Source organism: Xenopus laevis, chromosome 9_10L (assembly GCF_017654675.1).
Source record: "Xenopus laevis strain J_2021 chromosome 9_10L, Xenopus_laevis_v10.1, whole genome shotgun sequence".
In the NCBI taxonomy this organism is placed as follows: Eukaryota; Metazoa; Chordata; class Amphibia; order Anura; family Pipidae; genus Xenopus; species Xenopus laevis.
Genome location: NC_054387.1, coordinates 134,631,632 through 134,644,388, shown reverse-complemented (window position 1 = coordinate 134,644,388; position 12,757 = coordinate 134,631,632). Strand labels below are relative to the sequence as shown.

Here is a 12,757-nt window from a genome sequence, read left to right as displayed (position 1 = left end):
TTTATATATATATATATATATATATATATATATATATATATATATATATATATATATATATATATATATATATCTATCTATATATATATTTGCGAAAAAGAGCGACACTCACAGGTTGTTTTCAATGCAGATAAGTTGTGCTTTATTCCCTCACAGGGATCTTACAAACAAACAGCCAGACCCACTCTGGGATCGAAACGTTGAGTGGAATAAAGCACAACTTATCTGCATTGAAAACAACCTGTGAGTGTCGCTCTTTTTCGCAAATATTTACCCACTTTGGCTGGCACCCAGGACTTCACTGAGTTAACGGAGTGCACCTTTGGATTTCGAATATATATATTATATATATATATATATATAAATAAACAAAAAGAGTCGGCACTCCTAGGTCTTGTGAAGAAAAAAGTGAATTTAATCGATTAAATTCACTTTTTTCTTCACAAGACCCAGGAGTGTGGACTCTTTTTGTTTATTTGTATGCATGACTTCATGTTCCAGCACTTAGGCTGTAATCAGGTATTCTGAGTCCACCGATTATTTTTGTATATATATACACACAAGGGAAAGTTGTGCTCACCACTAATTTTTAAAACCATTAGGTGGGGGTGCAATGAGGGTGTGACCACAAAATACATATAGTCAAATACAAGAGTCCTCTGCACTCAACCCATTATCAATATATTTAAGACAGAGACATTTTGTGCTACTGCTACTGAAAAATGACTTACCCTTTAAACAACACAGGGATTGTTTGTCCATATATTGCAATATATTTAAGCTGAACAACTACCTCAAAGTCATCCCATATCTGGCCAGTCCTACGCTCAATTTTCATCTGATTCATTAAGAATTCTATTGCTTCATTATACATTTTACAAAGGGACTAAGTTTTACCTGCAACTTACTTGCTGCTTTCAAAGTAAAACTCCCAAACTTGGGAGCTTAAATATATTGCAATATATGGACAAACAATCCCTGTTTTGTTTAAAGGGTAAGGCATTTTTCAGTAGCAGTAGCACAAAATGTCTCTGTCTTAAATATATTGATAATGGGTTGAGTGCAGAGGACTCTTGTATTTCTCTCTCTCTCTCTCTCTATATATATACTCATACAGTTTGCACTTTTAATAGTGGTACAGTAATTTCCAAGAAGAATGACTTCAGAACCTAAATGCATTATACAGTTAAAGGCAGAGGATAATTCTACTACAAAACTATTAAATACAATGAGAGGCAGTGGGAACTTTAACACTAAATATATTATATACTGTAGGGAAAATAAGTGGGTCACTGTTTAATAATAGAAAACACCTTAACGATGGTGCTGAAAGCTCTTGATATTACAGGATGTAACAAACCATATAATGCTTCATTGTACCATATTTAATATGTAGGTAGGAGTGTGACGTGAACATGTTGGAGTCAGTGCTAAGCCACTGTATGAGTGAATCACTTATCTGGTCTATAGGGATGTAGCGAACCGCCGCCGATGTGTTCGCGAACGCCGTTCGCGAACACCGGCAAAATTTGCGAACAGTTCGCGAACTGTTCGCGAACTTCGATCATCCGAAAATCGTTCGATTCGAACGATCGAAGGATTGTAATCGTTCGATCGAACGATTTTCGTTCGAGTCGAACGATCGAAGCCATTGGATCGAATGATTTCATTCGATCCAATGCTTCGATCGTTCGATTCGAACGAAAATCCTTCGATTTTAGCGCTCGAATGGTCGAATGGTCGAACGATTTTGACGCGAACGCCTATTGGCGAACGTCGCGCGACGTTCGCGAACTTGCGGCGGACGCGAACAGCCGATGTTCGCGCGAACAAGTTCGCCGGCGAACAGTCCGCGACATCCCTACTGGTCTATCAGTGGTCAGTTTCAATAATTCTCCAGAACCCAAAATAACCCTTTTCAGTACATTAACAGTGAGAGGTAGTGGTTAATAACACCACAGACTCCCTTACCCTTTCAAACAGCAGGTTACCTGAAGCCTGGAGATGGTTTCGCATTGAATAGATCAAAATGAATCCAGAAATTGTTAGTATTGCTGAAAATGCTTCCATGTGTCACCTAGTGGTATATGTGATAATAGCTGGAGATAGTCAAGTAGGAGAAACAACAGCTTATCTTAAAGCAGTTCCATTGTAAAGTGCTGGCTCTATCTGAAAGCACAGGATCAGGCACAATGACCCGAGATGGCTGCTTACACACCAGTATTACAACTAAAAATACATTTATTGGTTCAAGAATAACATTTTAATTGAAGCAATAAAGACTACACTGTAAAAATCATTACAAAATCTATTTAAGTGTCCAGTGAAAAGCCCCTGATAATGAGCTGCTCAAATGCTACTGCTTAGAGAAGAGAGGGGTTTGTTTGTTTATAGGTCGATAGGGAGCTCTGAACAAGCATTTTCAACTAGGGATGCACTGAATCCAGGATTCGGTTCAGGATTCGGCCATTTTCAGCCGAACCGAATCAGAATTTGCATATGCCAATAAGGGACGAGGAGGGAAATCGAATGACTTTTTTGTCACAAAACAAGTAAGTAAAACATGTTTTCCCTTTCCCACCCCTAATTTGCATATGCAAATTAGGATTCGGTATTTGGTGAATCTTTCGCAAAGGATTCGGAGGTTCGGCCGAATCCAAAATAGTGGATTCGGTGCATCCCTATTTTCAACACAAGTACTATTTACTATGCTAATATTTAGCCAAAGTATTTTTCAGTGTATAATCTCCCTTTAAACTAATTTAATTACATCTAGTAGTGATGTGTAGGTTGAGAAAACCTTGAGCCACACCTGGCTTCCCCCCTCCAATTACGTCACAAAAAGTACAGGGTGGGGCTTGCTTGAGGCTATAAAACTGGAAGTCAGAAACCAGCAGCCTAAGGTCGCGGGTGAGGATAACAGGCAGAAGAGCTCAACCTGAACCTGCCCATGGCCCACAAATGGTGCAGCGAGGTCGGCCCATACCTGCCCTTCCAGCGAGTATAGGGTTGGCCCGCACATCACTATCTAGATAATATCCTCCTGAAGAATCAAACCCTCTGAAGCTCATTCATCATTCCATGAGAATACTGAGCCTTATGCAAGTTCATAGCATTGTTGTAAGTGATTAAAGGTGCCAGTCAAGATGGCTGGGGTGGAGATCCAAGTCATCTTTCAGTCCTAGGGAAATATCCAAAGCCACTCAGGACAGCTCCTTCATGCCTCAGAAAATTGAAGGCAGTTCACCTTGCTGCATTTCTACTTCTATCTTGTCCAATTAGTGCCAGACAATCTGATACATTTGGTTTAAAACAAAAGGGCACAACCAGCAGATCTCTTGAGACAATTATGTAAAGATTAGATTAGTACAGGATCTCCTTTTCTTTTCTTCTTCTTTTCATCTTCCAGGGCATGTCAATATTGCAGCAGACTTGTGTTTCATTAACCTTCTGTTTTATAAAATAGTACTACTTTGGTAGGTCCTGTGACTTATTGAAAAGAACTTAGAAATAGAAATACTTTTCCTGGACTAGATGATGGCAGTGGGCATAGTTTCCCACACTAATTTAAATAGTCTTGTGAAAAGAACAACTAATATTCTGCCTAGGTACAAGTATCTGGATAATGTTTATAAGAGCAGTCCATCAGCATCAGAAGGTTGTAGATCAGTTCCTGTACAGGCGTTTGCCTCCTACGCAGAAACCAGCAAGCGCAGCTCAGTCACCAACTGGAACCCTGATGAAAACAGGGAACACAAGCCAAGACACTACTGGTTGTGATGTAAATAGGAATATGTAAATAAGTCTCTCAACTCCCACCAGAATGAATAGAACTATAGGAAAGGTGTGCACTGGGATATTCATAAGCAAGTGTGTGCATGGGAGGGGGTGTTTAGACGTATATTGGGGAAACAAGTTAAATGTTTAGATACTGTATGGCCTCCAAACAAGATCTATCCCACTGCAGGCTCATCTACAAGTTGGCACCCAGTCTTAATGAAATAGCATTATTGCTCAGCAACAAACATCACATTACCTTAATGTAAACTGATTTTAAACTGCACCAATAAATCAACCCAACACATGTTGTGGAAAATGAATTTCACAAAATAGTTTTAAGAGTCACTTATCATAGAAAAATACTGAACTTGCACTCAATACTATTGGGGGAAACAATACTATTATTGAAAGGAAATGCCTTTCCACATTCAGTATGAGAAAATGGTTTCTCTCCAGTGTGTGTTCTATAATTATCTTTAAGGTAAGATCAGTTTTAAAAAACATTCCAACGTTAACAAAAAGGTTTCTTCTCCATGTGGGTTTGTTGACAATGGGCAGTAAGTTGTGATGAAGAGACAAAACATTTCCCACATTCAGAACATAAAAAAGGTTTTTTTCTGTTGTGAATCACTTGATGCCGATTAAGGTGAGATTGATTTGAAAAACATTTCCCACACACAGAACAAGAAAAAGGTTTTTCTCCTGTGTGAGTCATTTGATGACGGGCAAGGCTCGATGGATTTAAAAAACATTTCCTACACTCAAAACAAGATAAAGGTTTTTTTCCTGTGTGAATCATTTGATGACGAGCCAGGCTTGATGGATTTGAAAAACATTTCCTACACTCAAAACAAGAAAAAGGTTTTTTTCCTTTGTGAATCATTTGATGACGAGCAAGGCTAGATGGATTTTTAAAACATTTCTCACACTCAAAACAAGACAAAAGTTTCTCTCTTGTGTGAATCTTTTGATGACGAGTAACGGTAGATTGATCTAAAAAACATTTCTTACATACAGAACAAGAAAAAGGTTTCTCTCCTGTGTGAATCTTTTGATGACGATTCAGGCCAGATTGATCTAAAAAACATTTCCCGCATACAGAACAAGAAAAAGGTTTCTCTCCTGTGTGAATCATTTGATGACGGGCAAGGCTAGATGGATTTGAAAAACATTTCCTACACTCAGAACAAGAAAAAGGTTTCTCTCCTGTGTGAATCATTTGATGACGAGCAAGGTGAGATGGATTTGAAAAACATTTCCCACACTCAGAACAGGAAAAAGGTTTCTCTCCTGTGTGAGTCATTTGATGACGAGCAAAGTTAGATCGATGTGAAAAACATTTCCCACACTCAGAACAGGAAAAAGGTTTTACCATCCTGTGGGCTCGTTGTTGATGGGCAGTAAGTCCTGATGAAGAGACAAAGCATTCCTCAAACTTAGGACAACTGATTGGCTTCTCTCCTGTGTGGATCATTTGATGCAGAGCAAGTTGAGACTGATTTGTAAAGCATTTCCCACATTCAGAACAGGAAAATGTTTTTTCTCCTGTGTGGGTTCTCTGATGGAAAGTAAGGTCTGATGAAGTGGCAAAACATTTGTCACACTCAGAACAAGAAAAAGGTTTCTCTCCGGTGTGTGTCTTTTGATGACGAGTAAGGCTAGATTGCTTTGAATAACATTTCGCACATTCAGAACAGGAAAATGGTTTCTCTCCTGTGTGGGTTCTTTGATGGATAAGTAGTTCTGATAAAATAACAAAACATTTGTCACACTCAGAACAAGAAAATGGTTTCTCTCCTTTGTGAGTCCGTTGATGACGAACAAGGCTGGATTGCATTAAATAACATTTCCCACATTCAGAACAAGAAAATAGTTTCTCTCCTGTGTGGGTTCTCCGATGAACAGCAAGGTCTGATGAAGAGGCAAAACATTTCCCACACTCAGAACAAGAAAATGCTTTCTCTCCTGTGTGAATCAATTGATGACGACTAAGGCTAGATTGATCTAAAAAACATTTCTTACATACAGAACAAGAAAAAGGTTTCTCTCCTGTGTGAATCCTTTGATGACGAGTAAGGTGAGATCGATCTGAAAAACATTTCCCACATGTAGAACAGGAAAAAGGTTTTACCTTCATGTGGGTTCTTTGTTGATGGGAAGTAAGTCCTGATGAAGAGGAAAAACATTTCCCACACTCAGAACAACAAAATGGCTTCTCTCCGGTGTGAATCATTTGATGACGAGCAAGGTGAGACTGATATTTAAACCATTTTCCACATTCAGAACAGGAAAATGGTTTCTCTCCTGTGTGGGTTCTCTGATGGACAGTAAGTTCTGATGAAAAGGCAAAACATTTGTCACACTCAGAACAAGAAAACGGTTTCTCTCCTGTGTGAGTCCTTTGATGATGAACAAGGCTAGATTTCTTTGAAAAACATTTCCCACATTCAGAACAGGAAAAAGGTTTCTCTCCTGTGTGGGTTCTGTGATGGATAATAAGTGCATTTGGTCTAGTAAAGCCTTTCCCACACTTTGAGCAAGAAAAAGGTTTCTCCCCTGTGTGAATTCTCAAATGGACAGTAAGGTTTGACGAAGAGGCAAAACATTTCCCACATTCAGAACAAGAAAAAGATTTCTGTCTTTTGTGGGTCATTTGATGTTTATCAAAGTCTCTCTTGTGAATCAGATATTTATGGCCCTCATTGCAACTGTATTTTCTACGTAATATATTTTTTGATGACCAATATGGATTTCCATCATGTTTATTAGCCTTCATTTTAAAGAGGCTGCATCCTATGATAGGAGTAGTTGTATCTGTTCCTTGTATCTGTTCTGCTGACTGCTCATTAATACCATTTAATATATCATTATCTGCCCCAATGTTGTTCAGGCTGTATCCCATGAATGGAGTATCTGTTCCCTGTATCTGTTCTGTAAGTGGATAAATGCTGCAATTTGATTGGTTTCCTTCTTCACTTGAAGTCACTTCCTCTTTTATATAATCTGCCACACTTTTATTCAGGCTGCATCCCATGATAGGAGTAGGTGCATCTATTCTCTGGATCTGTTCTGTAAGTGGATTAATGCTGCAATCTGATTGGTTTCCCCCTTCACTTGAAGTTGCTTCCTCTTTAATCCCATTGGCTGGTGGGGGCTGTTCCCCTGGAGAAATTTCAGGATTTATGATATTTCCAACATTATTACAGCATAATGTTGCTTCCATACATGCTGTAACATTGCTGCCATTTTTATATTCACAGGCTGCATAAAAAAGGATACAGACAATTATTTATGGCTGAACAGATACACATCTAATGAAAATAAAAAATACAAACGTTTTCTAACAATAAGCATAACAATAACAATATAGTTAGGCTAGGACCTAACTTGACATGGATCTCAGCCTACAGAGAAACAGTAATTAATACCATTTGATTTGTTGTGGAGAGAGAGAAAAAATCAGTTTAGATAGAGGAGATATGGGACAAATGAAAAAACCCTAATTTTGTAGGCAATTATAAGTAATATATGGTGTTGCTTTAACATGGTGCTAAAAATTAATATTATCTTTAAAAATAGCCCCTTTATTGGAGCTCCCTATAGATGTTCTCTGGTCCCTGTCTGTGTTTCAAATGAGGGGTGGGCGTGTCCCTGCCAGAAGCACAGTAGGAGGGGACAACCAATCACAGCCCTGCAGTCACACAAGCACAGACAGGCTTCAGTTCCCTATCAGGTCCTGCTAGCTGCTGATTGGTTCCTGTCCTACAGTGCAGTGAGCTGAGTGCACAGCCTGGGAATTCAGGGAGCAGCAAGTGGAAGAGAAGGGAGGGATTATTAGGGTTTTGCAGAAATATTCAATAAATTAGCCTGAAACACTACTTTTTTAAGCAAAATTCTTCTATATCTAAATGAGTATAATGCACTGGTACATTCTTATTTTTTTACACAAAATGTCTCCTTATATGATAAGTAAAAAAAAACCTAATATTGTAGGCAATAATGAATACTATACAGTGCTAGTTTAACTCTGGGCTAAAATTAATATTATCTTCAAAAACACCCTTTATTGGAGCTCCCTATAGATGTTCTCTGGTCCCTGTCTGTGTTTCAAATGAGGGGTGGGCGTGTCCTAACAGTACCTGCCAGAAGCACAGTAGGAGGGGGGACAGCCAATCACAGACCCAATTTCTTACAAGGAAAGACAGGCTTCGGTTCACCAATTCAAACCTTTAGGCTGAGCGTTGGCTTTGCTGCTTTCTCAGTCTGGGTTATTTTTGCATGCTGAGAGAAACGGATTTGCTTCCATCACAGTTCCGTTGATCTGCCCTGATTCTGCTTGAGTGTAGGAACACAAAGTGGAGAATGTCCAAAAAATGCCTGCTTTAACGGTTTTTGGGCCAGTCTCTGCTTGGCTCCATGTACCTGCCTGCACTAAAGCAGAAGCTGTACTTTTCAGTGCAGTTTAATGGAGTTGGGGAAGGGAGGGGATCCGCAGCTTCTCTCAGCATGAAAAAAATAAAAACTGAGAGCAGCAGAGCCAACACTCTGTGTGTCTCAGCCTTATGGCAAAATCTGTTCTCTCATATCTGAAGTAACAAACTTAATTATAACCTACCTTCTACTCAGAAATTAAGCTAATTAAGTAGAATCTCCCATTCATCATATTTGCAAGACACTGGAAAATACAGATATTCTCATGGCTGCACATCTAATGGTTCCTATGAATGACCCAAGCAACACCACAAAATGTGAACTTAATACCAGAACCAAATAGACAACAATAGCCACATTCCCCTCTCTCTAAAACAGTTTCATTATCATCTTCTCTCCTAAATACGTGCAACTAATTAACACTGGCATTATACCCCAACATCCTCCTCTTCTCCTTCTATACTATCTTTACTAACTCCTCTCTTTTCTCCTCAGTAGCTCTGTCCTTTTTCTATACCTCTCTGTTCTGTTCCAGTTATATTTATAAAGCATAAATTATTTTTAAAAATTATTATGAAAGTTATGTGCCTGTGCTACTGGTTATTAAGTGGGTATAAATAGATTGTCCTAACATTCTTCCTGGTCTCCTTGAAATGTCAAAACATCCTAACTAGATACTATGCTCTCTATTACGATAGAAAGCACCCATTACTCACCCAGTGGGCGGAGCTGCTGTGGCTCCTCCTTTATCACTTCCCTGTAAAGGTCCTTGTTTCCTTTTATATAGTCCCACTCGTCCAAGGAAAAATAGATGGAAACATGATGAGTCCTTATGGCAACCTGTCACACACAATGTTCCAGTCATCCCCCAGCCAGAGAAAGGGATTATCATCCACTGTTACTAAACAATAAGGGGCCGCTGTACCCACCTCTCCAGTCAGCAGCTGGATGATGTTGGACATGAGTTCCAGGATCTTCTTGTCATTCTTGTTATTTTCCTTCTGTATGACGGAGCCAGGGGCATGCAGGGCCCCCCCATCATCTGACTTCTTCCTAGGGATGTAGTGCTAAATATTGAAAGGAAGAGAGAATGGTGTTTGAGCTGCAGAGAGACCCCCTTTGTACAGACAGACAGTCTCTTGTCAGTGTGCCAGTCACAGTGCCCCTCACCTCTCCAGTCAGCAGATAGATCATCTCCAGTGTCAGATTCACCATTCTCTCCTTCTTCCCCCGCTCCTCCTCCTCCTCATTTTTATCCTTCTTCTTCCCCTTCATCCCTGTGTCACTCGCTTCCTCCCACATTCCCATTGGCTCCTTGTGGGAGGGACTGACCTGGAAGTGACCATGGAATTAAGCACTTACACATTTCTATACAGGATTATTTCCAGCAATTTCCCCCAATAGAATTATAGGGCCCTAAACCTATTCCACATCAAGGCAAACCTCATATACTGGCCCAAAATTTAAGCTCTAGTCATATTTTTCATAGGCCGGTACCTCCCTGTACATTTGCCTTTCTTTAGAAAAGTGTCCCAAGCCCACAGCATTGGTCTTAATCATGGGCTTGATCCTCTGTATCACCATTAGATTTTATAGGAGAGAGAAATTGCTAAGACTAAACGTGTAGATAATTTGTACAGACAACAGCAAATATAGTTCCTATCCAATAGTGCAATATGTTGAGTGCCCCTGGCTCCCCTGCAGTGCTGGGCCAAACTGACTGAGAGCCCTAGGCAACACATTCAGCTACATTGCCTCCTCTATGCACATGCCTGATCTGCTGACAGGGGTGTGAGGGGAGATGAGTTCAGACTAGGTGTTGGCTACATATGAGGTCCAAACAGTGTAGTGTGGATTCGCACACCCTCCTTTCCAATGGATATAGATATGCCTGGTGCACGTGGGTGGAGGCTCGGCAGCCTCTCAATACAATAGTGTAGAAAAAACCTCACGGCACTCAGGTCTGCGTGAGAATTTCAATTGTTTATTGAAGCGGAGTGCAATGCAGTATTCAATAAACAATTGAAATACTCACGCAGACCTGAGTGCCGTGAGGTTTTTTTTACACGGCTACATATGAGGTACATGCCTGTACCCCACTAGCACTGCTCCCTATACACACGTCTCTTGTGCCTTCCCCTAGCTCCAGCCCTGCTCCCCTGCACAGCTTGGGAAAACAACCAGTAACAAGTGGAACATATTGGTGGGACTAGCAGGGTTTGGGGGAGGGAATTATTAAAAAAGAATCTCTAAACACTACTTTTCTCAGCACATTGTTTCTACAGCTAGAGGAGCATAAAGCTCTGGTACATTCTTGTTATTTGCATAATATGTCTCCTTTACAGGAGCAGTATTCCTAATATATCACTAATGTCATTCCATTTCTATTGGCCTCAATGTGCCCCAATCCCCCCTCCCCCCAAGCCTCCCCCTTATGTCACCACAGAGTCAGCCGACAGCCTATTCTTATCCCTACTATTCCCCCACTCTCCCTACCTGCTCCCCAGTATGTATAGCTGCCCCCCACACAGCTCCAGTCTGTATCATCCCCTCAGGCTGCAGGACTAACAAATAGCAATTCACTTGTGCTGCCTGGAGCTGCTGCTGCTGCTGCTGCTGCCACATAAACTGCACTGAGTCAGTACAAAGTGTCCCTGGGAATAATCAGCTCATGTGTTGGGAACAACAAGGTAACGCTGCTCCTTTATTGCTAGTGCAGCCCCGATCCCTTACTCACCTGTTTCCCACGTGTGATAAGCCAGTGCAGGAGTTGCACAACTAGAGGAATCCACACAGAGATGCCAGACTGCAGGCTACAATTCAGCTTTATTCCTCGCTCTTCTCTCCACACTCTCTGCTCCTCCCCCTCACTTCCCCTTCCTCTGTCCATAACCTTTCTTATAACTCCGCCCACATTCACATTGTCACAGGAATGAATGGTACAACATTACACCACACTGCTCTGCTGCCTGGAACTGTGCTGGACTGTGAGGAGAGCTGGGACCTCTCTCATTGGCTGTGACTGGAATGTGGGCGGTGCAGAGAACAATGATTGGATTTGTGAGCACATTGGAGGGACAAAGAGTTAGGGACAGAGGGAAAACTCACAAATCGATTTGTGAATGTAAAAATAACTTTATTACTCAGGACTTTCAATCCCTGGAAACAGGAAGACTTATTAACAGCACAACAACTAGTAACTATAGCAACCCCTCTGTGGAGTAAAACGTGTGCCTGGGAGTGTATTGTGACTTTACACTTGTCACTGCAGAAAGCCACTAAGTCTGAAATATCTAACGAGCATTAACTGATGAAAGGGAAGGGGTTGGGGTACACAGAGGTACTAAAGACAGTAGAGGAGATGGTGAATGTCTAAAGATTTGAAAAAAACTAGGAGTAAAGTTGAGGGCGAGGACTTCCAAGGTAATTTCCTCAGAGATATTCCCTGTACCAGGAGCGACGCTAATGAGACATCGGGAGAAGAATGTGTGGCTGAGAGACCAGGTCCAGACGTGGCTGCATCTCAGTGTCACATACAGACTAATGGGCAGCAGGGATTCAGCCTGTGTTAACAAGTCCACCTTTATTTCCAAATGCCTCGTTTCTGGGAGGGAGGGGGAAGTTGGAGAGCAAGTTTTCATATAACGGAGACCGGACTTGTAGATCTACCGATGCGCTGGGTGGAGGGGGCTGAGTCACAAGAGAAGGAGCTTGTTAGATATTACTTTCTGAGAGGGAGGGGGAGCTGCAGAAGGAGAGCAGTTTGTGTGAAATTGAGCTTTAAAAGTTACAGAATTTCAGAGGCTGGCTGCAGGTGGATGAGGCTGCAGGGGGGAGGCTGTGGGGGTGATAGCTGCAGGAGGGGGCACTGGCTGCTGTAGGGGTGATGGCTGCAGGGGGGAGGCAGGATGCAGGAGGGGGGACTTGCTACAGCTCGCTCCATCCCTGCTCGTTTCCCCTCCGCTTGGCAAGCAGCAAAGCTGGGGATTGAGTGTCCCCTGGGGCACGATCGTTCAGGGGCCTCAAGGTAGCAGCAGGCACGTGAATTCTACTTGTCCTGCTGCTGCCTGCACTTCCTATACCAGCAAAACTGCCCGGTCACTGGATCTTCACTGAAGACGCCTGCCTCCTCTTCGTGGGACCCCCTCCTGCAACCCCTGATAGATTGTCATGCGTTTTCCAGGTTAGTGTTACACTTACACACAAACACACACTGACATCAGCATACATTTTTGGGGATCGGGGGGGGGGTCACACACACACTTGTGCCACATAGTTTGGTAAATCTATGCATATTGGGCATCGTGTTCCGTAGACCCCTGGCGTTCATATTTAGGATGCTTTAGGGCTGAACTACACGGCGCAATGTCTTCAGATCCGACGCGCTGAGAGGAAGCGCATGCGACAAGATGGATGCACCTAATATAATGTACAGTAAGTAATAGAAATATTGCACCTACAAACTGCATGCATCCAATGACCGTCGGATGAAGATGCAACGTGCACAGTTTGCATCTGACAGTCGTGTCGGATGCATGCAGTTTGT

At 41.8% G+C, this 12,757-nt stretch overlaps 1 protein-coding gene across 3 annotated transcripts; it reads right to left on the bottom strand.

Annotated features, from left to right (window-relative positions):
- Positions 1-2,223: 2,223 nt before the first annotated feature.
- Positions 2,224-9,389, bottom strand: LOC108703741 (oocyte zinc finger protein XlCOF7.1-like). Of its 3 annotated transcripts, none has more exons than XM_041576558.1 (3): positions 9,382-9,389; positions 8,928-9,051; positions 2,224-7,041 (listed from the first exon to the last, which is right to left on the bottom strand). In XM_041576558.1, exon 3 carries the CDS (start codon positions 7,001-7,003, stop codon positions 4,292-4,294), a length of 2,712 nt encoding a protein of 903 aa, XP_041432492.1. In that variant the 5' UTR covers positions 7,004-7,041; positions 8,928-9,051; positions 9,382-9,389; the 3' UTR covers positions 2,224-4,291. The 3 variants fall into 3 exon arrangements, with proteins under 3 accessions (XP_041432492.1, XP_018095510.1, XP_018095511.1); XM_018240021.2 differs by lacking the exon at positions 9,382-9,389 and adding an exon at positions 8,396-8,498; XM_018240022.2 differs by lacking the exons at positions 8,928-9,051; positions 9,382-9,389 and adding an exon at positions 9,141-9,202.
- Between the last annotated feature and the right edge of the window lie 3,368 nt (positions 9,390-12,757).